At 48.5% G+C, this 20,377-nt stretch overlaps 1 protein-coding gene and 1 pseudogene across 11 annotated transcripts in view; one reads left to right on the top strand and one right to left on the bottom strand.

Moving 5' to 3' along the window:
• Window positions 1-20,377, bottom strand: part of LOC115933071 (titin) — a 143,507-nt gene that overhangs the window by 21,160 nt on the left and 101,970 nt on the right. For 9 of the 11 annotated variants that reach the window (XM_063699494.1, XM_063699493.1, XM_063699495.1 and 6 more), the window contains 3 exons: window positions 17,558-17,725; window positions 14,019-14,202; window positions 1,164-1,249 (listed from right to left, as the gene is read on the bottom strand). In XM_063699494.1, the coding sequence (XP_063555564.1) occupies window positions 1,164-1,249; window positions 14,019-14,202; window positions 17,558-17,725 (438 nt within the window). Of the gene's footprint in view, window positions 1-1,163; window positions 1,250-14,018; window positions 14,203-17,557; window positions 17,726-20,377 lie in introns of those variants that run through there. The other 2 variants (XM_063699492.1, XM_063699501.1) reach the window with 2 other exon arrangements.
• Window positions 10,060-10,601, top strand: LOC129527571 (large ribosomal subunit protein uL22-like; annotated as a pseudogene).

Genomic DNA, 20,377 nt, shown 5'->3' with positions numbered 1-20,377 from the left:
GGACAATTGCTTGAACCCCAGAAGCGGAGGTTGCAGTGAGCCGAGATCTTGCCACTGCACTCCAGCCTGGGCGACAGAGTGAGACTCTGTCTTAAAAAAAAAAAGTCATCAAACCAGATGACACAAATCAAATGACATTTCACTTTGTTTTGGTCCATTTTGTTTCTTAGAGACAAGAGTGCAGCGGGGCCATCTCGGCTCACTGCAACGTCCAGCTCCTGGGCCCAAGCGATCCTCTCACCTCAGCCTCTCCAGTAACTGGGATAACAGGTACACACCACCAGGCCCAACTCATCTTTTTTGGAATTTTTTGTAGAGATGGAGTTTCGCTATGATGCCCTGGCTAGTCTTCAACTCCTGGACTCAAGTGATCTGCCTCTGCCCACCTCGGCCCCCTAAAGTGCTGGGATTACAGGCCTGAGCTGTGTAATTTCATGCCGCGTGACACAGCCCAGTAAAAAGGAAGAAACCCCACGGGTCCAGCGTCTACTCACAGAGATGCACTGATGGCTGATAAATTCCAGCAGGAGCAAAAAGAGGAGCCAAAAGAGCATCCACCACACCCGCATGTCCTGGTCCTTTCAGGGCGCCCTGAGGCGGCCAGGACAGAGGTGGAGGTGGCTTAGGGCAGGGGGGAGGGAAGGGGACGGGGACCGGCCGGGATCTGAGTTGGGGAGGGGGAGGGGAGGGGGAGGGGAGGGGGAGGGGAAGGGGAGGGGAAGGGGGGAAGTAAGGGAAGGGAAAGGAGGAGAAGGGGGCTGTTGGGCACCTGGAGGAGGAGGAGGAGAAGAAGAAAGGGGTCTGGGAAAGGATCCGGTTCAAATTAAGTTCTCAAGCGCTGGTGGAAGGTTTAGCTACAGGTCACGGAGAAGATCAGGGAAGCAACAGGACTCGCGGGGCAAGGGAGCGGGCAAGGGAGCGTGAGGCTTAGGAGCAATCAGAGGGAGACAAAGGTTCTGCTATCCACCAAACCTTCTTCGGTCTGGGCCCTCCCTTAGCAACCCTGGGGCTTTATACTCCCTCTCCACCAATCCCTGATGACCCCGGTGGTGCCTCACAATGGACAATGCCAAGTAGCTCCCGCATCATTCCAATGACCCCTCCCCCATCTCAGTCTCCCACTCTCCTCCCAAGGACAGGTCCTCTCTGGAACCTTCACAAACCTGATTTCTGGTCCTCCCCAACCAGCTCCCTGTCCCTGCTTCTGGGCGCTCCTTCCTTCCTGAGCTCCCAGGGTTCCTCAAGGTCACTTTTGGCGACAAAACATAAAAAGTAAATGATGGCAGGATGGCAGGAAGAACCTCATACCCAAGCAGAGTGCCAGGTTTTACAGCCTCCGCTCAGCCATTCATATCCTAAGCAACAAAACATCAGCAGGATGCGGAAGGTCCCGATAGTAAACCATCTCCATCACATCCATGTAGCCATCTGTCCATCAACCTGTATCTCAGGAACAAATGTAGATACATTCATTTTAAGCATGCATGGTATATTTACAAAAATTAACCTGACTTATTTTGTTCCAGCAAATCTCAATATATTTGAGAGCAATCAAATCACACAGCATGTTTCTGATCATATAACTGTGCTAGAAGTCAATGATTAAAAGCTAATTCAAAATTATTATTTGCTTGGAAATTCAAAGTGCCCTTATAAGACATAAACATAAGAAATAATCCAAAATGAAACAAGATTGCCTTTCAACTCAATGATAAGATCATAACATGGCAATAAAATGTCTCCCTCTGGCATGGGAATTCCTCTTTGTGGCACAAGGTTGTGTGATCTCAAATCACCCCTAACCCACCTAGACATTTTAACATCCGAAACCGAGTGATGAGGTCCTTATCTATATCATCTTACTGCCTGTGTGTGTGGACTTTAAATTCTGAACCCAAATGAGGGGGAGAAAACCAAGTTGACTTTCATGATTGACCTCTCAGGGATGTCCAAGGAATCTGTGCATTTCAAGAAACAAAGTTCATCAGCTTCTCTCCTAAGGTATTTGCCCACAATACCCAGAGGGCTTGGCAACATCATGTGTGATGGGTGGGGAGCTCCAAGCAGGTGGGCAGGACCCAGGGGCCTGGTGACCAGGACAGACCCCCACTGTCCATCACCTTTCCTGGCCCTGTCCTCAGCTAAACTTCCCACAGGCCTTCTGCCCAATCACACAGAGTGTGCCCAAACTCTCTCAGGCCTCTGGCAGCTGAAAACCACTGCTTTAAATCCCTTTACCATTTACTATGACATACGGTTCTTGTAAACAGGAAATATTCTATTGATGCTACAAATGGAAAGCCAATGCCTTTACCATAAATAGAAAAACAACCCTAAGAAACAAGCAAAACAAAAACAAAACAGGGGCTGGGTGTGATGGCTCATGCCTGTAATCCCAGCACTTTGGGAGGCTGAGGTGGGCGGATCACAAGGTCAGGAGTTCCAGACCAGCCTGGCCAATATGGTGAAACCCTGTCTCTAATAAAATACAAAAATTAGCCGGGTGTGGTGGTGGGCGCCTGTAGTCCCACCTACTTGGGAGGCTGAGGCAGAAGAATAGTTTGAACCCGGGAGGCAGAGTTTGCAGTGAGCCGAGATTGCACCACTGCACTCCAGCCTAGGTGACAGAGCGAGACTCTGTCTCACAAACAGCAACAACTACAAACAAACAAACAAAAAACAGGGTTAACAAAACTATGGAATTCAATTCTATTTGTATGCTGCAGCCATGTTCCAGCCCTAGATTTGGCTGGGCATGGTGGCTCACGCCTGTAATCCCAGCACTTTGGGAGGCTGAGGCAGGCGGATCACGAGGTTAGGAGTTCGAGACCAGCCTGACCAACATGGTGAAACCCCGTCTCTACTAAAAATACAAAAATTAGCCAGGCATGGTGGCACATGCCTGTAATCCCAGCTACTCAGAAGGCTGAGGCAGGACAATCCCTTGAACCCGGGAGGCAGAGGTTGCAGTGAGCTGAGATAGCACCATTGCACTCCAGCCTGGGCAACAAGAGCAAAACTCCGTCTTAAAATTAAAAAAAAAGCCAGGCACGGTGGCTCATGCCTGTAATCCCAGCACTTTGGGAGGCCGAGACGGGTGGATCACAAGGTCAGGAGATCGAGACCATCCTGGCTAACATGGTGAAACCCTGTCTCTACTAAAAATACAAAAAATTAGCTGGCCGTGGTGGTGGGCGCCTGTAATCCCAGCTACTTGGGAGGCCGAGGCAGGAGAATGGCGTGAACCTGGGAGGTGGAGCTGGCAGTGAGCCGAGATCACGCCACTGCACTCCAGCCTGGGTGACAGAGCAAGACTCTGTCTCAAAAAAAAAAAAAAAAAAAAAAAAAGAGGCAAAACTAATAGTATAATTTATAAGAAAAGAAGATTAACAAATTGGCTGTGATACTTGGTACATTACCACAAATTTTAAAACATGAAGTGAAGATTTTACCAGAAAACAGCAGAACACCAGTACTGCCTGTGATACAGGTGATAAACTGGATTTTTTTTTTTTTTTTTTTTTTTTTGGAGATGGAGTCTTGCTCTGTCGCCCAGGTTGGAATGCACTATTGCGGTCTCGGCTCACTGAAACCTCCCCCTACCAGGTTCAAGAGATTCTCCTGCTTTAAGTCCCAAGTAGCTGGGACTATAGGCGCGTGCCACCACACCCAACTAATTTTTGTAGTTTTAGTAGAGACGGGGGTTTCACGATGTTGCCAGGCTGGTCTCAAACTCCTGACCTCATGTGATCTGCCCACCTCAGCCTCCCAAAGTCCCGGGATTACAGTCATGAGCCACCACACCTGGCCTTAAATTTTTTATAGGCAGAGTGCGGTAGCTCACGCCTGTAATCCCAGCACTTTGGGAGGCCGAGGCGGGTGAATCACCTGAGGTCAGGAGTTTAAGACCAGCCTGACCAACATGGCAAAACCCTGTCTCTACTAAAAATACAAAAATTAGCTGGGCGTGGTGGTGCGCACCTGTAATCCCAGCTACTTGGAAGGCTGAGGCAGGAGAATCGCTTGAACCTGGGAGATGGAGTTTGCAGTAAGCCGAGATGACACAGACTCCGTGTCAAAAAAAAAAAAAACAGGAACAGAAAACAAAACAAAACATATACAAAAGAAATAAAATACATTTAGGCCAGATGCTGTTACCTGCTGAAGCCCTCTCTGTTCAAAATGGAGATGAGGAAACCTTGGAGATGTGTTAAAGATATAATAGCCAGCCGGGCGCGGTGGCTCATGCCTGTAATCCCAGCACTTTGGAAGGTTGAGGTGGGTGGATCACCTGAGGTCGGGAGTTCAAGACCAGCCTGACCAACATGGAGAAACCCCATCTCTACTAAAAATAAAAAAAATTAAAAAAAAAAAAAATTAGCCAGGCATGGTGATGCATGCCTGTAATCCCAGCTACTCGGGAGGCTGAGGCAGAAGAATCGCTTGAACCCGGGAGGCAGAGGTTGCGGTGGCCGAGATCACGCCATTGCACTCCAGCCTGGGCAATAAAAGCAAAACTCTGTCTGAAAAAATAAACAAACAAATAAATAAATATATAAAAAGATATAATAGCCAATGAGGTACTGTGTGCTTGTAGTCCCAGCTACTTGGAAGGCTGAGGCAGGGACATCCCTTGAGGCCAGGAGTTCGAGGCTACAGTGAGCTCTGATGGCACCACTGCAGTCAGGCCTGGACAACATAGTGAGACCGTCTTTCAAAAATAAATAAGCAGGGTGCAGTAACTCACACCTGTAATCTCAGCACTTTGGGAGGCTGGGGTGGGTGGATCACTTGAGGCCAGGAATTTGAGACCAGGCTGACCACGAAGGTAAAACCCCCATCTCTACTAAAAATACAAAAAAAATTAGCCAGGTGTGGTGGTACGTCCCTGTAGTCCTAGCTACTCAGGAGGCTGAAGCAGGAGAAACGCTTGAACCCGGGAGGTGGATGCTTCACTGAGCTGAAATCGTGCCAATGCAATCCAGCCTGGGTGACAGAGTGAGACTCTGTCTTAAAAACAAAAACAAAAACAAAATGCTGGAGTCATGCTGAGCATAGGGAATGTGAAGGTCCTGGATTGAGACAGGCTGAGGGAAGGACAGCTGTGCCCTCTCCTCCTTCTATTCAGCCCATGGGTTCTATGTTCTTACAGAGTGGAGGGCAGAAACCCCTGCATTATTTAAAGCATTATTCTTTCTGTCTGTCTCATTTCTGTCTCTTTCTCTGTCTCTCTCACATTCAAACATGCATAGTTGGATTTACCAAGTTAAATACAGGTATATTATGACTCCAGTGTTTGTAGCTTGTCAAAGCATCCCCTCATGATTTGTTTCTTCCTGTGGCTTCTACAAAAAAAAAAAAAAAGGAAAACAGAAAGAATGAAAGAAGAAAGAAAGGAAGGAAGGAAGGAAGGAAAGAACCCAGAGAGCTGGGCATGGTGGCTTATACCTGTAATCCCAGCACTTTGGGAGGCCAGAGCGGGCAGATCGCCTGAGGTCGGGAATTCAAGACCAGCCTGACCAACATGTAGAAACCCTGTCTCTACTAAAAATGCAAAATTAGCCAGGCATGGTGGCACATGCCTGTAATCCCAGCTACTTGGGAGGCTGAGGCAGGAGAATTGCTTGAACCCGGGAGGTGGAGGTTGCGGTGAGCCGAGATCGTACCGTTGCACTCCAGCCTGGGCAATAAAAGCTAAACTCTATCTCAAAAAAAAAAAAAAAAAGGTAAAAAATTAGGCAGGCGCAGTGGTGTGTGCCTTTAGTCCTAGCCACTCAGGAGGCTGAGGCTGAGGTGGGGGGATAGTTTTAGCCCAGAAGTTTGAGGCTACTGTGAGCTATGATTGTGCCACTGTACTCCAGCCTGGGCAACGGAGTGAGACCAGATCTTTAAGAAAAGCAATGCATAATGAGATACTACTTCATATCCACTAGGATGACTAATACTCAAAAAGAGAATAATAAGTGGTGAGGATATGGAGAAACAGAAACTCTCCCACATTGCCGGTAGGAAAGTAAAATGGGGCCTGCCACTTTGGAAAGCAGTTGGAAAGTTTAATAAAAATGTAAAGATAAATTGATCCAGCAATCTTATTCCTAGGTATCTCTGACTGAGAGGAATGAAAGCATATGTTTACACAAAGTAACATAAACTCGCCTCCTGAGTAGCTGGGATTACTGGCGCTTGCCACCACACCTGGCTAATTTTTGTATTTTTAGTAGAGATGGGGTTTCATCATGTTGGCCAGGCTGGTCTCGAACTCCTGACCTGAGGTGTGATCCACCTGCCTCAATCTCCCAAAGTGCTGGGATTACAGGTGTGACCCACCTTGACCAGCCTAAATTCAACTATTTGAATTATATATATACATATATATGGTCTATATATAAACATATATATAATATATAAAATAAAATTCAATTATATATGTTTTAATTAAACAATTTTTTTTGTTCTGATGGGGTCTCACTATGATGCTCAGGCAGGTCTCAAACTCCTGGGCTCAGGATATCCTCCTGCCTCAGCTTCCCAAAGTGCAGGAAGGTGTGAGCCACCATGCCCAGCCAATGGTTGAATGGTGTGTGTGTGTGTACATACGTACATACACATACACATACTTTATTTACTTATTTATTTATTTATTTATTTTTGAGAGACGGAGTCTCGCTCTGTCACCCAGGCTGGAGTGCAGTGGTGCGATCTTGGCTCACTGCAAGCTCCACCTCCCAGGTTCACACCATTCTCCTGCCTCAGCCTCCCGAGTAGCTAGGACTACAGGCGCACGATGCCACGCCCTGCTAATTTTTTGTACTTTTAGTAGAGACGGGGTTTCACCATATTAGCCAGGAGAGTCTCAATCTCCTGACCTCGTGATCTGCCCGCCTCGGCCTCCCAAAATGCTGGGATTACAGGTGTGAGCCACCGCTCCCGGCCACATATACATATTTTAAAGAGTGATCTTCATCAGAAATTCTAGATGAAAAAAATAAAAGTAAATATAATTTTTTTAAAAAAGAATAAGGAAATGTTTTCTCAAATGCCTCTGACAAATTACCCCTTGTGATTTATTGGCCCAAGGTGTGGCATGGGGACTGGCTTGCACTGACCGGCTTCGTCCTGGGTTCTGGAAGGGAGCAGCTGGTCATGGAAGCTGGGGCTAGCATCAGTGCCCGTGAAGCATGTGGGCTGTGGGTAGGGACCATTACCTAATCAAAAATCAGGGGATTGCAAGAAGGTGAAAGCGGATACTAGGTGGACAACTACTAAGGTGTCAATTACACCCAAGACTGGCCACTAGATACAGACCCCTCGCCCTGCATTCTCCAGCCCATTATCCACATCCTGTCTCCTACTTCTCTGCCCACTATGGCAAAGGGAGGCAGAGTGGGGGTGGGAAGAGTCACCGCCTAAAACATGGCTTTCCTGCAGGGTGACCAGCTGTCCTGGGACTGAGTGGTTTCCTGGGACATGGGACTGAAGGTGCCAAAACGGGGGAAGTTCCAGGTGAACTGGGAAGGGTTGGTGACCTGGTCACCTCACCAAACAGAAATAAAGAAGCACTCCTAATGAACTGTGGATCCTGTCATCAAGCACCAATGGCTGCTGATACCACAAAGAGACAATTGGTCATTGTGCGTCTGTGAGGAAAGCACGCTCAACACCATTTTTGAAATATTTTTTGGCAAAAAGATTGAACATAAATACAAACAAGTCTGTAGATCCAAGTACCAATTCATAGGAAATACAGACTGTGGAGTGTTTAAAATGGAAACTTACTGGGCACAGTGGCTCACATCTGTAATCCCAGCACTTTGGGAGCCCGAGGTGGGTGGATCACCTGAGGTCAGGAGTTCGAGACCAGCCTGGCCAACATGGCGAAACCTCGTCTCTACTAAAAATATAAAAATTAGCCGGGCGTGGTGGCAGGCACCTGTATCCTAGCTACTTAGGAGGCTGAGGCAGGAGAATCGCTTGAACTCAGGAGGCGGAGGTTGCAGTGAGCTGAGATCGCACCACTGCACTGCAGCCTGGGGAACAGAGTGAGACTCTGTCTCAAAAGAAAAGAAAAGAAAAGAAATGATCTCCTGCAGAATGCCCAGGAGGAACACTGACTGAGAACCAGATGCTCATGCTGGCATTGGAACCAGGCTTCTTGAGGTCCTCTCCTGAAAACCTCTTTTCCTCTTGGCAGGCTCTCAGTCTCCATGCTGAGTTGGCTTCACCCCAGGGGTACCAGGCACTAGGGGGTGGAGGACAGGTACCCTGCTGACCAGGCCCCCAAGAGGGCTCCACAGCTCGCCCTGCCTCCTCATTTAGGCAGCATGAATTGTTGCCAAGATGGCTATTATTTTTATTTTTAATTAATTAATTAATTCTTCTTCTTTTGAGATGGAGTCTCACTCTGTCACTGAGGCTGGAGTGCATTGGTGCGATCTCAGCTTACTGTAGTCTCCACTGCTTGGGGTTCAAGCGATTCTCCTGCCTCAGCCTCCTGACATTTCTGTATTTTTAATAGAGATGGGGTTTCACCATGTTGGCGAGGCTGGTCTCGAACTCCTGACCTCAGGTGATCCGCCTACCTTGGCCTCCCAAAGTCCTGGCATTATAGTTATGAGCCACTTTTTTCCTGATTCTTTGTACTCTTTTGTAGTTTGCAAATGTCTACGATGAGCACATGTTGCTTTTATAATCATTAAGAAAAACTCGGTAAATACTTAAGAGGGAAAAGTATTTGCCATGAGGTTAACAGATGGTTCAAGCAAGGTTTTGAAAAATGGCCACAGGCCAGGTGCCGCGACTCATGCTTATAATCCCAGCATTTGCATTTTGGGAGGTCAAGGTGGGAGGATCGCTTGAGCCCAGGAGTTCGAGACCAGCCTGGGCAACAGAGTGATATCCCATCTCTATAAAAAAACATAAAAATACATAAATAAAATGTTTAAAAGAGAAAAATGGCCACATTGTTGGAATAAAGATCCTTCTCCCAAGAGGACAAGGGAAGAATTCAGCAGTGTGAAGTCGGAGCACACCGGGTTTCTTGCTCATGGTGCTTTGGATGTCCTGGCGACCGGATTCCCTGTCACGGGGGGCAGGGTAAGGGTGAATTCGTCTTGAGTGCTGTAGGATGTTTAGTGACATCGCTGGCCTCTACCCTGGTTGCCTGCCATGGGCAAACCCCACTCCAGTTTTGACATCCAAACATGTCTCCAAACATTGCCAACTGTCCCCAGGGTGGGAGCAACTTGCCCCTGATGGAAAACCACTGCTGTAGGTATTAGGTTCCTAAGAAAGAAACCAGAGTCATGAAGATGTGTTTTACCTTCCAGGTATGAAGGTTAATGAGCCATTTTTTTAAATCCCTTAAAAATCTGTTCCCCTAAGGTGCTTGAAGCAATCTGTGAAAATGGTTCACTATTCACTTTATCCAGAAAACACCACAGAATCATGCAGATCAAGAGGTTCAAATCTTCGTGTTCACCTTAAGAACATTTGTGAGGCCGGGCATGGTGGCTCAGGCCTGTTTTCCCAACACCTTGGGAGGCTGAGGCAGGAGGATCCCTTGAGGCCAGGAGTTTGAGACCAGCCTGGTCAGCATGGTGAAACCCCATCTCTACTAAAAATACAAAAATTAGCCGGGTGTGGTGGCACATGCCTGTAACTCTAGCTACTCGAGCGGCTGAAGCACAAGAATTTCTGGAACCCGGGAGGTGGAGGCTGCAGTAAGCCAAGATCGTGCCACTACACTCCAGCCTGGGCAACAGAGTGAGACTCTGTATCAAAAAAAAAAAAAAAAAAAGGCCAGGCGCAGTGGCTCACGCCTGTAATCCCAGCACTTTGGGAGGCCGAGGCGGGCAGATCATGATGTCAAGAGATCGAGACCATCCTAACACAGTGAAACCCCGTTTCTACTAAAAATACAAAAAAAATTAGCCGGGCGTGGTGGCAGGCGCCTGTAGTCCCAGCTACTCGGGAGGCTGAGGCAGGAGAATGGCGTGAACCCGGGCGGCAGAGCTTGCAGTGAGCCAAGATCGCGCCACTGCACTCCAGCCTGGGCGACAGAGCAACACTCCGTCTCAAAAAAAAAAAAGAAAAAGAAAAAGAACACTCCTGAAAGCGCCCAGGCCATCAAAGGTATGCACATACAAAAGGCCACAAAGTATCAGAAAGATGCCACTTTACAGAAACAACATGTATCATTCTGACTTTATAATGGTGGAGTTGGTAGATGTACCCAGGCCAAGAAGTGGGGCTGGCCACAAGGTCGGCGACCCAAAAAGAGCACTGAATTTCTGCTGCACATGCTTAAAAATACAGAGAGTCACACTCAACTTAAGGGTTCAGATGCAGATTCTCTGGTCCTTGAGCATATCCAACTGAAGAAAGCACCTAAGTTGCGTCGCCGGACCTACAGAGCTCAGGGTCGGTCGGATTAACCCATACGTGAGCTCACCCTGCCACATCCAGATGATCCTGCCTGAAAGGGAACAAACTGTTCCTAAATCGGAAGGGGAGGCTGCACAGAAGAAAAATATATCCCAGAAGAAATTGAAGAAACAAAAGCTTATGGCATGGGAATAAATTAGGAATAGAAGGAATGCCATTAAAAGTTAAAAAAAAAAAAAAAAAAAAAGGAGAGAGGGAGACAAACAGTAAAAAAGATATATTTCTTAGAAATCAGTAAACTGAATATCCCGGGAGAGAGGTCGGTATGGCCCCATTCACAAGCCTGGTTCCTGCCCATCCCCCCTCAAGGATTCTCCCAAAACAAATACCAACACCTGCACCCCTTCAGCCTGGGTGTTCTAAAAAAAAAAGAGCTGATTAATCCAACAAGGAAAAAAGTTCCCCTTTAGGAAGAGCCAAAAATGTGGTTTAAACAAACCCAAGGTCATTGGCGCTTCGAGTTGGCTGAGGCTGGGCAAGACCAGACCCTGATGTCAAGACTTTATAGCCAGGGCCCCTCCAGAGCAATGGAAAAGGGTGGGTGGTGAGAGAGGGGGGTGCCCCAGTTTGATGTAAGACTTACTGCCAAGGACTTCTATGTAACCTCAAAGGCAGGAGGTGGGGAGGTCAAACTGGGAAAATGAACGCACGAGGTGCCAGGGTGGTGGGCGACATTTGCATCACCAAATTAAGTGCTGATGTGTACAAAAACCACAAAGCATCTGGCAGCCTTCCATGTTCTGTATACACTGCTTGGATACTCTAGCAGCTCGGAAAGAAAGGGGACATTTAAGGACATTTTTTGCTCACCTGGACGGAAGGGTAGAGAGACAGACCTCACGCTGGGCAAAAGATTCAGCTAAACCCACACATTTTGATTTAGAGAGCACAAAGGGTATTGGCACCTAAAAGTAGCCTGCCAAGCAGGTCAGTGAAAAAGTCACCAAGAAGTTGCAACAATGCATTGCTCGGGCTGAGAGACAGACAAAGGGGGATTCTGCAGCAAGAAGAAACAGGCTAGACTCAAGGTAGAACTTCCCAACCACAAGGGAATGAACATGCAGAAATTCAGTCTAATCAAATAATTTAAAAGCTGAAGGGAATGTCAGCTATCATGCACTGGCAAGAAACAAAAATCCAACTGTTTTTTGAGACATGGTCTTGCTCTGTCACCCAGGCCGGATGGAGCGCAGTGGCATGCTTTTGGCTCACAGCAGCCTGACTCCCAGGCTCAAGCGATTCCCCCACCTCAGCCTCCCGAATAGCCGGGACTACAGGTGTGCACCACCATCCCACCTAATGTTTGTACTTTTAGTAGAGACGAGGTTTCACCATGCTGCCCAGGCTGGTCTTGAACTCCTAACCTCAAGTGATCCACCCACCTTGGCCTCCCAAAGTGGTGGGATTACAGGCACAAACCACCACACCTGGCCACCAACTTTTCCTTTAAAACCACCAGGGCTCATGACAGCAGTATTCACAAGAGTCAGAAAGTGGAAAAAACCTGAATGTTCATCAACCAGTGAACAGATCAACACAGTATGGTCTATCTGCACAATGGCATATTATTCCGCAATAAAAGGAAATGAAGCTACAACATAGATGAACCTTGAAAACATCACGCTAAGCGTAAAAGCCGCCAGTCACAACATTCCACCTATTGTGATGCCATTTATATGAAATGTCCGGAATAAGCAAATCTACAGAGACACAAAGATTAATGGTTGCCTAGGGCTTGGGAGGTGCTGGGGAAAACAGGGAGTCATGGCTGATGGATTGGGGTTTCTTTTGGGGGTGATTAAAAAAAGTTCTAAACCTGACTGTGGTGATGGTTGGATTGTGTGATTTAAGTGGGTTAACTGTATGTTGTATGAATTTTTGTTTTGTTTTGTTTTGTTTTTCTGAGACTAAGTCTTGCTCTGTTGCCCAAGCTGGAGTGTAGTGGCACGATCTCGGTTCACTGCAACCTCCGCCTCCCAGGTTCAAACTATTCTCCTGCCTCAGCCTCCCCAGTAGCTGGGCCTATAGGTGTGCGCCACCATGCCAGGATAATTTTTGTATTTTTAGTAGAGACAGGGTTTCATCAGGTTGGCCAGGCTGGTCTCGAACTCCTGACCTCAGGTGATCCACCTGTGTCAGCCTCCCACAGTGCTGGGATTACAGGCGTGAGCCACTGCGCCCAGCCTACGTGTGTCAATTACATCTCAAAAAAGCACTTATTAGAGACCACTAGGATCTCTGCAGAGAAGGAGCTCCCACTCCCACCCCAGGCAAAGGATGAGAAACTCAGAGACCAACTTGAGAACCAACCCTGCCAGCAGCTGCTGTGTATCCTGGGGCTGGTCACTTTGCCTCTCTGACACTCAGTGGCTTCCCAGGGCAGTTAGACCAAAACCCACCTGGAAGGCCCTGCAGGACAATCACTGTGCTGACCTCTTCTCCTGCCCCCCACGTCCTGGCACACCGTGGTCTGGCCACACCACCCTTTTTGTTTTGTAAACAAATTGAGCTCATGCTGGTCCTGAGGCCTTTGCACTGGCTGTTCCCTCTGCCCACAACACTGTTCCCAGATCTTCTCCCTGCTGGCTCCTTCCCATACCAATGCAACCTCCCCAGAGAGGGTTTCCCTATCCCCTGCCTGAGTTGCCACAATGACACCCATCACTCCTCGGCCCATGGCACTGTCTTTTTTGTTTCCCCTCCAAAGCACTTAATAGCATCTGAATTTTTTTTTTTTTTTTTTTTTTTTTTTTTGTAGAGTTGGGGTTTCAGTGTGTTGGCCAGGCTGGTCTTGAACTCCTCCTGGCCTCAAGGGATCCACCCACCACGGCCTCCCAAAGTGCTGGGATTACAGACGTGAGCCACTGTGCCTGGCAAATTTTTTGTATTTTTTGTAGAGATGAGGTTTCGCCATGCTACCGAGGATGATCTCAAACTCCTGAGCTGGAGCGATCCGATCCTCCCACCTCAGCCTCTCTATGTGTTGGGATTACAAGTGTTGGGAACCACCACGTCTGGCCCTGCTGAACTGCTTTATGAGGGAGGAAAGTGAAGCTCAGATGGGTCTGAAGGGCAGGCCTGAGGTCACATAGCTGGGGAGATGAGCGGCCGGGGATTGAACCCAGACGTCACCAACCCGAGCCTGCCAGCTTAACTCCGTGCTTCACCTCACGACCCTCACATCTCTTGTGTCACGTATGTCCTCAGTTTCTCTCAGCCCCGAGAGCCAGGACTTTAATTACCATCGTTCCCATTTTTGCCATAAGGACCCTGAAACTCATCAGGTCCAAGGTCATGTTCCAGGAAGGCGCTAGACCGTGCCCTGAGGTCAGCTGAGCTGAAGCCTGGTGCTCCCGTCCCCTGGCCATAAAGCACCGAGACTCTCTCCCAATTCAGCGCTGCAGGGACTAAGGTGGTTTTCCACATTGCTTCTTTAGGGGGCTCCATCCAGCTCCCACCCTCATGCCCTGATGAGCCGCCTTCCCCAAGTGGCTGGTGGCAACCTCAAAGAGGCCAATGTGGCCCTTCAAGGTGACAGACACCCTGAGCGGGTGGAACCCTGGGGCTGCCCCTACCGTTCTCCTCTGCGTCCTGCTCCTGCTCTGTGCTGGCATAGGTACGCAGGAACTCGGCGAAGGCGCCGTCTCGGGCCAGCAGCTCCTGGTAGGAGCCCATCTCAGAGATCTTGCCGCCACTCATGACGATGATGACGTCCACCTGCGGCAAGTAGCTCATGCTCTGCGTGACCAAGATTCGCGTCTGTGGGCAAAGAGGACACCCGGCCACGTCAGTGCACATGTGTGAGACTGCCTAGCTTGGCAGAGTGAAGACTAAAGGAGGAATGAGCCGACGAACACCTGGCGGGCAAAACTCAGGTCTGAAGGTGGGACACGCACCTGCGATAACAGCATCCAGGAGCAGCTGAACCTGTGCACACGGTCCTGTAACATGCATGTGCAAAGGGCCTGCCACGCCTCAGGTGCTGAGCTAAAAGCTGGGGAAGGGCCGCAGGAGAAACCAACACTAGTAGAATAGTGCTTGCTGAATGGCGAAAACGCAGCAAAAAGGGGAACGGGTGTACCAAGTGTGCGGGTTTTGCAATTTTAACAAAGGTAATGGGGAAGGTTATTTTTTAACAAAAACCTGAATGACAAGAGGTAGGGAGGGAACCATACAAGTGTGTAAAGGAATAAAAGGATGGTGCCACAGCGAAACAGTTTGTATGCAATGGCTTTTTTTTTTTTTTTGAGACAGAGTTTCACTTTGTTGTCCAGGCTGGAGTGCAGTGGCACGGTCTCGGCTCACTGCAACCTCTGCCTCCCGGGTTCAAGCAATTCCCGTGCCTCAGCCTCCCTCCGCGTAGCTGGGATTACATACGCCCGCCACCACACCTGGCTGATTTTTTTTTTTTGTTGTATTCTAGTAGAGATGGCGTTTCACCACGTTGCCCAGGCTGGTCTCAAACTCCTGACCTCAGGCAATCTGCCTATCTCGGCCTCCCAAAGTTTTAGGATTACAGGTGTGAGCCGCTGCGCCCAGCCCAATGGCTTAATTTTTTTCTTTTTTTTTTTTTTTTTTTGAGATAGGGTCTCGCTCTGTCGCCCAGGCTGGAGTGCAGTGCTGCGACCTCAGCTCACCGCAACCTATGCTTCCTGGGTTCAAGCGATTCTCCTGCCTCAGCCACCCAAGTAGCTGGGACTACAGATACGTGCCACCATGCCCACATAATTTTTGTATTTTTTATCAAGACAGGGGTCTCATCATGTTGTCCAGGCTCATCTTGAACTCCTGAACTGAAGCGATCCATTCGCCCTTGGCTTACAAAAGTGCTGGGACTACAGGCATGCGCTACCGTGCCCAGCTCTGGCTTAATTTTTTTCTAAAACAACTCCCGCTGTCAGCCACCCCCAAAACCACTACAAAATATGCACATGCATACATTTTATCTGCAAATCTGAAAGTTTGGGAAGACATTCATCAAACTATTAATAGAAGTCAGCATATGTTTCCTTAAACAGCTAACGGTCAATCTTTTCAGCTTTATGGATCTTACAGTTGCCATGGCACCAACTCAGCCCTGCCGAGGTGAAGTAACTGTAGATGATGCTTTAAAGAACAGGACACGTGCGGCGGCTCACACCTGTAATCCCAGCACTTTGGCAGGCCAAAACGGGAGGATTCCTTGAGGCCAAGAGTTTGAAACCAGCCTGGGAAACATAGTGAGACCTGTCTCCACAAAATAAAAATAACAATAAATTAGCCAGGCATGGTGCTGCATGCCTGTGGTCCCAGGAGCTACTCAGAAGGCAGGAGGATTGATTCAGCCGAGGAGCTGGAGGCTACCATGCCATGACTGTGGCACTGCACTCCAGCCTGGACAACAGAGGAAAACCCTGTCTCCAGAAAAAAAAGAAAAAAAAAATACATTGGCCATGTTCCAATAAAGTTTTATTTATGGACACTGATATCTAAATGTAATACGATTTTCAAATGTCATAAAATATTCTTCCTGTTTAGATTTCTTCTATTTAAAAACACACACATCATTCTTAGCTCAAGAGCCATATAAAAAGCAGGCAGTGGGCCAGATTTGCTAACCCTTGCTCTCTAAGAGAAGAATTAAAGATTAGGGATGCAGGATGAAGAGGGACTATTTTATTTATTTTATTGATATATATTTTCTGAGATGGAGTCTCGCTCTGTTACCCAGGCTAGAGTGCAGTGGCGCAATCTCAGCTCACTGCAACCTCCACGTCCCGGGTTCAAGACATTCTCCAGCCTCAGCTTCCCGAGTAGCTGGGATTACAGCCATGCACCACCACACTCGGCTGATTTTTGTATTTTTAGTAGAGATGGGGTTTCACCATGTTGGCCAGGCTGGTCTCAAACTCCTGACCTCAGGTGATCCACTGGTCTAGGCCTCCAAAAGTGTTGGGATTACTCACCGTGCCCAGCTTTATTTACTTTACATACATGTGCGCGCACACACACACACACACACATAAGAATATATCCATATTCTTGTACTTTTCAATTTTGTTACTATGGGCATGTATTACTTAGTAATTTTCAAAAATGTTTTGTACTATTTTAAAATATGTTTACACACAATGTTAGTGGTATGTATGGGAACGATTACAAGAGGTCATGTAGCACGATGTTTCCTGTATATATACGTGTAACAAGATAACCCTATTTAAAAAGTTTACACACAGAGCAAAAAGACTTGAAAAAAATACAAAACCTCTAACCAGTGGAATGTGTGTAACTGCTTCCATTTTTCTTTTTCATGTTTTTCTTAATCTATATGCCCCCGATGGGGATGTGTTAGTTTTAAAATCAGGGGAAACAGCTGGTTGTGGTGGCTCACGCCTGTAATCCCAGCACTGCAAGAGACCCAGGTGGGCAGATCACTTGAGGTCAGGAGTTCGAGACCAGCCTGACCAACATGGTGAAACCTCGACTCTACTAAAAATACAAAAAGTTAGCCAGGCGTGGTGCTGCGCACCTGAAATCCCAGCTACTTGGGAGGCCAAAGCAGGAGAAGTGCTTGAACCCGGGAGGCGGAGGTTGCAGTGAACTGAGATCATGCCACTGCACTCCAGCCTGGGCAACAATAGCGAAACTCCACCTCAAAAAAATAAAATCAGGGGGAGAAAAAAAAGAGCCAGTGTGTACCCATTACAACTGCCCTATAAAAAGAACACAGGAACTATTTCCTATCATGTTAAGGTGTTGTGGCAATTTTCTGACCCCTCTACCCACAGACACCTCTGCAAGTAAGAAAACGCAGCCTGCTAGGTCACAGGCAATGTCTTGGGGTGGGATTCCCCGCTAAGAAGCCAGCCCTGTGACTTAATCAGGAAGAGAGGCCTCCCTTGGCCATGCAGAGGCAATGAATTTAACTCTGCATGGAGGACTTGCCCCTATAAAGACAAGTACAAGACGGCTGTCTTAGGAAGGCTTCCAAGACAAGCATGAGAAATGTGTTCTTTAAAGTCCAATTAAAAACAAAGAAAGCCAGAGAAAGTAAAGGACTCCTAAAGGGGACACGTTCTGACTTAACCAAAGGGCGAGACGGCCCAACACCAAGCCCCGCCCTGCCAGCAGGCACCTTGTTCTTCAGCATCCCCTTGGGGCCAATCACATTTTCAAAGATGTGTTTTCCCACATGGGCATCCACTGCTGAGAGGGGATCATCGAAGAGGTAAATGTCAGCGTTGGAGTACACGGCCCGGGCCAGGCTCACGCGCTGCTTCTGGCCCCCAGACAGGTTCACGCCCTGGGGAGAGACATACACAGGAGTGGGTTTCCTGGGAAATCTTGAGACTCACGATACGTAGAAGCAGGCCGAGTGTGGTGTGATCCCAGAACTTTGGGAGGCCAAGGTGGAAGGACTGCTTGAGGCCAGGGGTTTGAGACCAGCCTGAGCAATATAGGGAGACCTTGTCTCTACAAAAAAAAAAAAAAAAAAAGAAAGAAAAGAAAAAATTAGCCAAGCCTGCTGATGTGCGCCTGTAGTTCCAGCTATTCAGGAGGCTGAGTGGGAAGATGGCTTGAGCCCAGGAGTTTGAGGCTGCAACGAGCTATGGCTGGGCCACTGCACTCCAGCCTGGGCGACAGAATGAGACCCTGTCTCTTTAAACAAGAAAGAAAGAAAGGCATAGAGCCTGCTCAGGACACAGCAGGTCCCGGGTGAAGGCCCTGCAGAGCTGCACCCACCTCCTCTTCTTTAAGTTTGATGCTGAAGGCATGAGGTCACGCCTGCACAAACCTGGAGCCAGGCCCCAGCTCCACCACCACCAAGGATGGGATCACAGGCACAGGGTTTAGCCCCACCTGTCAACTGGGCAAAAGAGAAAACCTGAGTCTCCCGTGAGGTGCTGAGCAGGGGACCTGGCGCACAGCGAGTGCTCAGCAAAGGGTGGCTGACGGCACCAAATCATGTTGACCAGTGGGAAGGCCCTGATCCCTTAGTCTCATGGAAGGCGCTGGTGGACGTGGTCATGTTATTGTTACTGCTGCTGTTGGTGACAGCTGCCGTGTTTGCCATCTTACTCTGGATCTGTCACTGTCCGGCAAAGCCACATATAGGTGAAGCAAGGCTCCGGCCTGGGGACGCTGAAATCCAGCCCACATCCCAGTCACCAGGAGGAAGGACAATGCATGGACCAGCAGCAGCGCCAGCTCCCAACATGACAGATAAGCCAACGTCGTTTCCCTATTTGGCTGGAAATCACAGGTTACTGCCCAGCCCCTCCTGAGATGCCTGCCCTGACTCCTATGCACTGAGGTGGGGTCCTGGCAGCCGCGTGCCTTCTTTTTGTTTTTGGAGACAGAATCTCACTCTGTCGCCCAGGCTGGAGTGCAGTGGCACAACCTCGGCTCACTGTAATCTCCACTTCCCAGGTTCTCCTCTCACCTCAGCCCCCTAAGTGGCTGGGACCACAGGTGCACGGCACCATGCCTGGCAACTTTTTGTATTTTTAGTAGCGATGGGTTTTCACCATGTTGCCCAGGCTGGTCTCGAACTCCTTGACCTCAGGCAATCCTCCCACCTTGGTCTCCCAAAGTGCTGGGATTATAGGCGTGAGCTACCGCGCCCGGCCAATAACTCATTTTTTATTTCCAAGGAGCTGCAGACTTATCTCAATTTTTAAACATCATTCACCACGTAAGAAAGCCGACAGAGCCCCTGACTTGTAACTAAAAACAGAAATGGGCCAGTGCTTTGCACTCTTGATCTTCCAAGAGGGGACACACCAGACGACCACCACGGGGTGCCAGAGCAAAGTGGCCAGGCAAGCAGCAGGGGAGGCACCCCAGGCCTGGAAGGCTTAGACCAAGGTGTGGAGGTGGGCAGGGGCTGAGGGTTGCTGTGAAGCAGCAGGAAAACCTGGGGGGATGGAGCACAGCAGGAGGGAGGGTCTGCAGTGGTGAGAGGCAGAGAATGGCCCTTTTAGAGATGACAAAATGAGCAGGTAACAACATGGACACAGGAACCATGCTCTCTGCAGCTCTGTGGCTGTGTGGCCTCAGGTAAGTCACTTGGCCTCTCTGTGCCTCCTTTTCCTCAATGATTACCTAGGTATAACAACAAATTCCACCCATGGGCTGGCTGTGAGGAAGAATTACATGTAAAATGTTTAGCATAGTTCCCGACATACAGAAAATACTCAAGTTATGGGCCAGGCGAGGTGGTTAACATCTGTAATCCCAGCATTGTGAGAGGCAGAGGCGGGCAGATCACCTGAGGCCAGGAGTTCAAGATCAGCATGGCCAACACAGCGAAATCCCATCTCTACTAAAAATACAGAAATTAGCCATGCGTGGTGGCAGGGGCCTGTAGTCCCAGCTATTCAAGAGGCTGAGGGAGGAGAATCACTTGAACTCAGGAGGCAGAGGCTGCAATGAGCCAAGAGTGTGCCACTACACTCTAGCCTGGGCGACAGAGAGAGACTCCATTTCAAAAAAAAAAAAAAAAAGAACTTTGAGAGGCTGAGGCCAGCCGATCACTTGAGGTCAGGAGTTAGACACCAACCTGGCCAACATGGTGAAACCCTGCCTCGACTAAAAATACAAAAATTAGCCAAGTGTGGTGATATGCACCTGTAATTCCAGCCCCTCAGGAAGCTGAGGCAGGAGAATCACCTGAACCCGGGAGGCAGAGGTTGCAGTGAGCTGAGATCGTGCCACTGCACTCCAGCCTGGGCAAGAGAGCGAGACTCCATCTCAAAAATAAATAAATAAATAAAAAGAAAGAAAGAAAAGAAAGAGAAAATGCTCAGTAAGTGTTAGCTATTGTGCTATTTTCAGTATTATGGCTATCTTGACAGGGACCGTGAACATCTGAATCATCGACTCCCCTCCTCCCAACAGCATGCCCTCTGTCATGTGACTCTGCAGTCATGTGACCACAAAGGTAGCATACACT

Source organism: Gorilla gorilla, chromosome 18, assembly GCF_029281585.2.
Source record: "Gorilla gorilla gorilla isolate KB3781 chromosome 18, NHGRI_mGorGor1-v2.1_pri, whole genome shotgun sequence".
In the NCBI taxonomy this organism is placed as follows: domain Eukaryota; kingdom Metazoa; phylum Chordata; class Mammalia; order Primates; family Hominidae; genus Gorilla; species Gorilla gorilla.
Note: the sequence above shows the minus strand (reverse complement) of the source record. Positions and strands in the feature narration are given on the sequence as shown.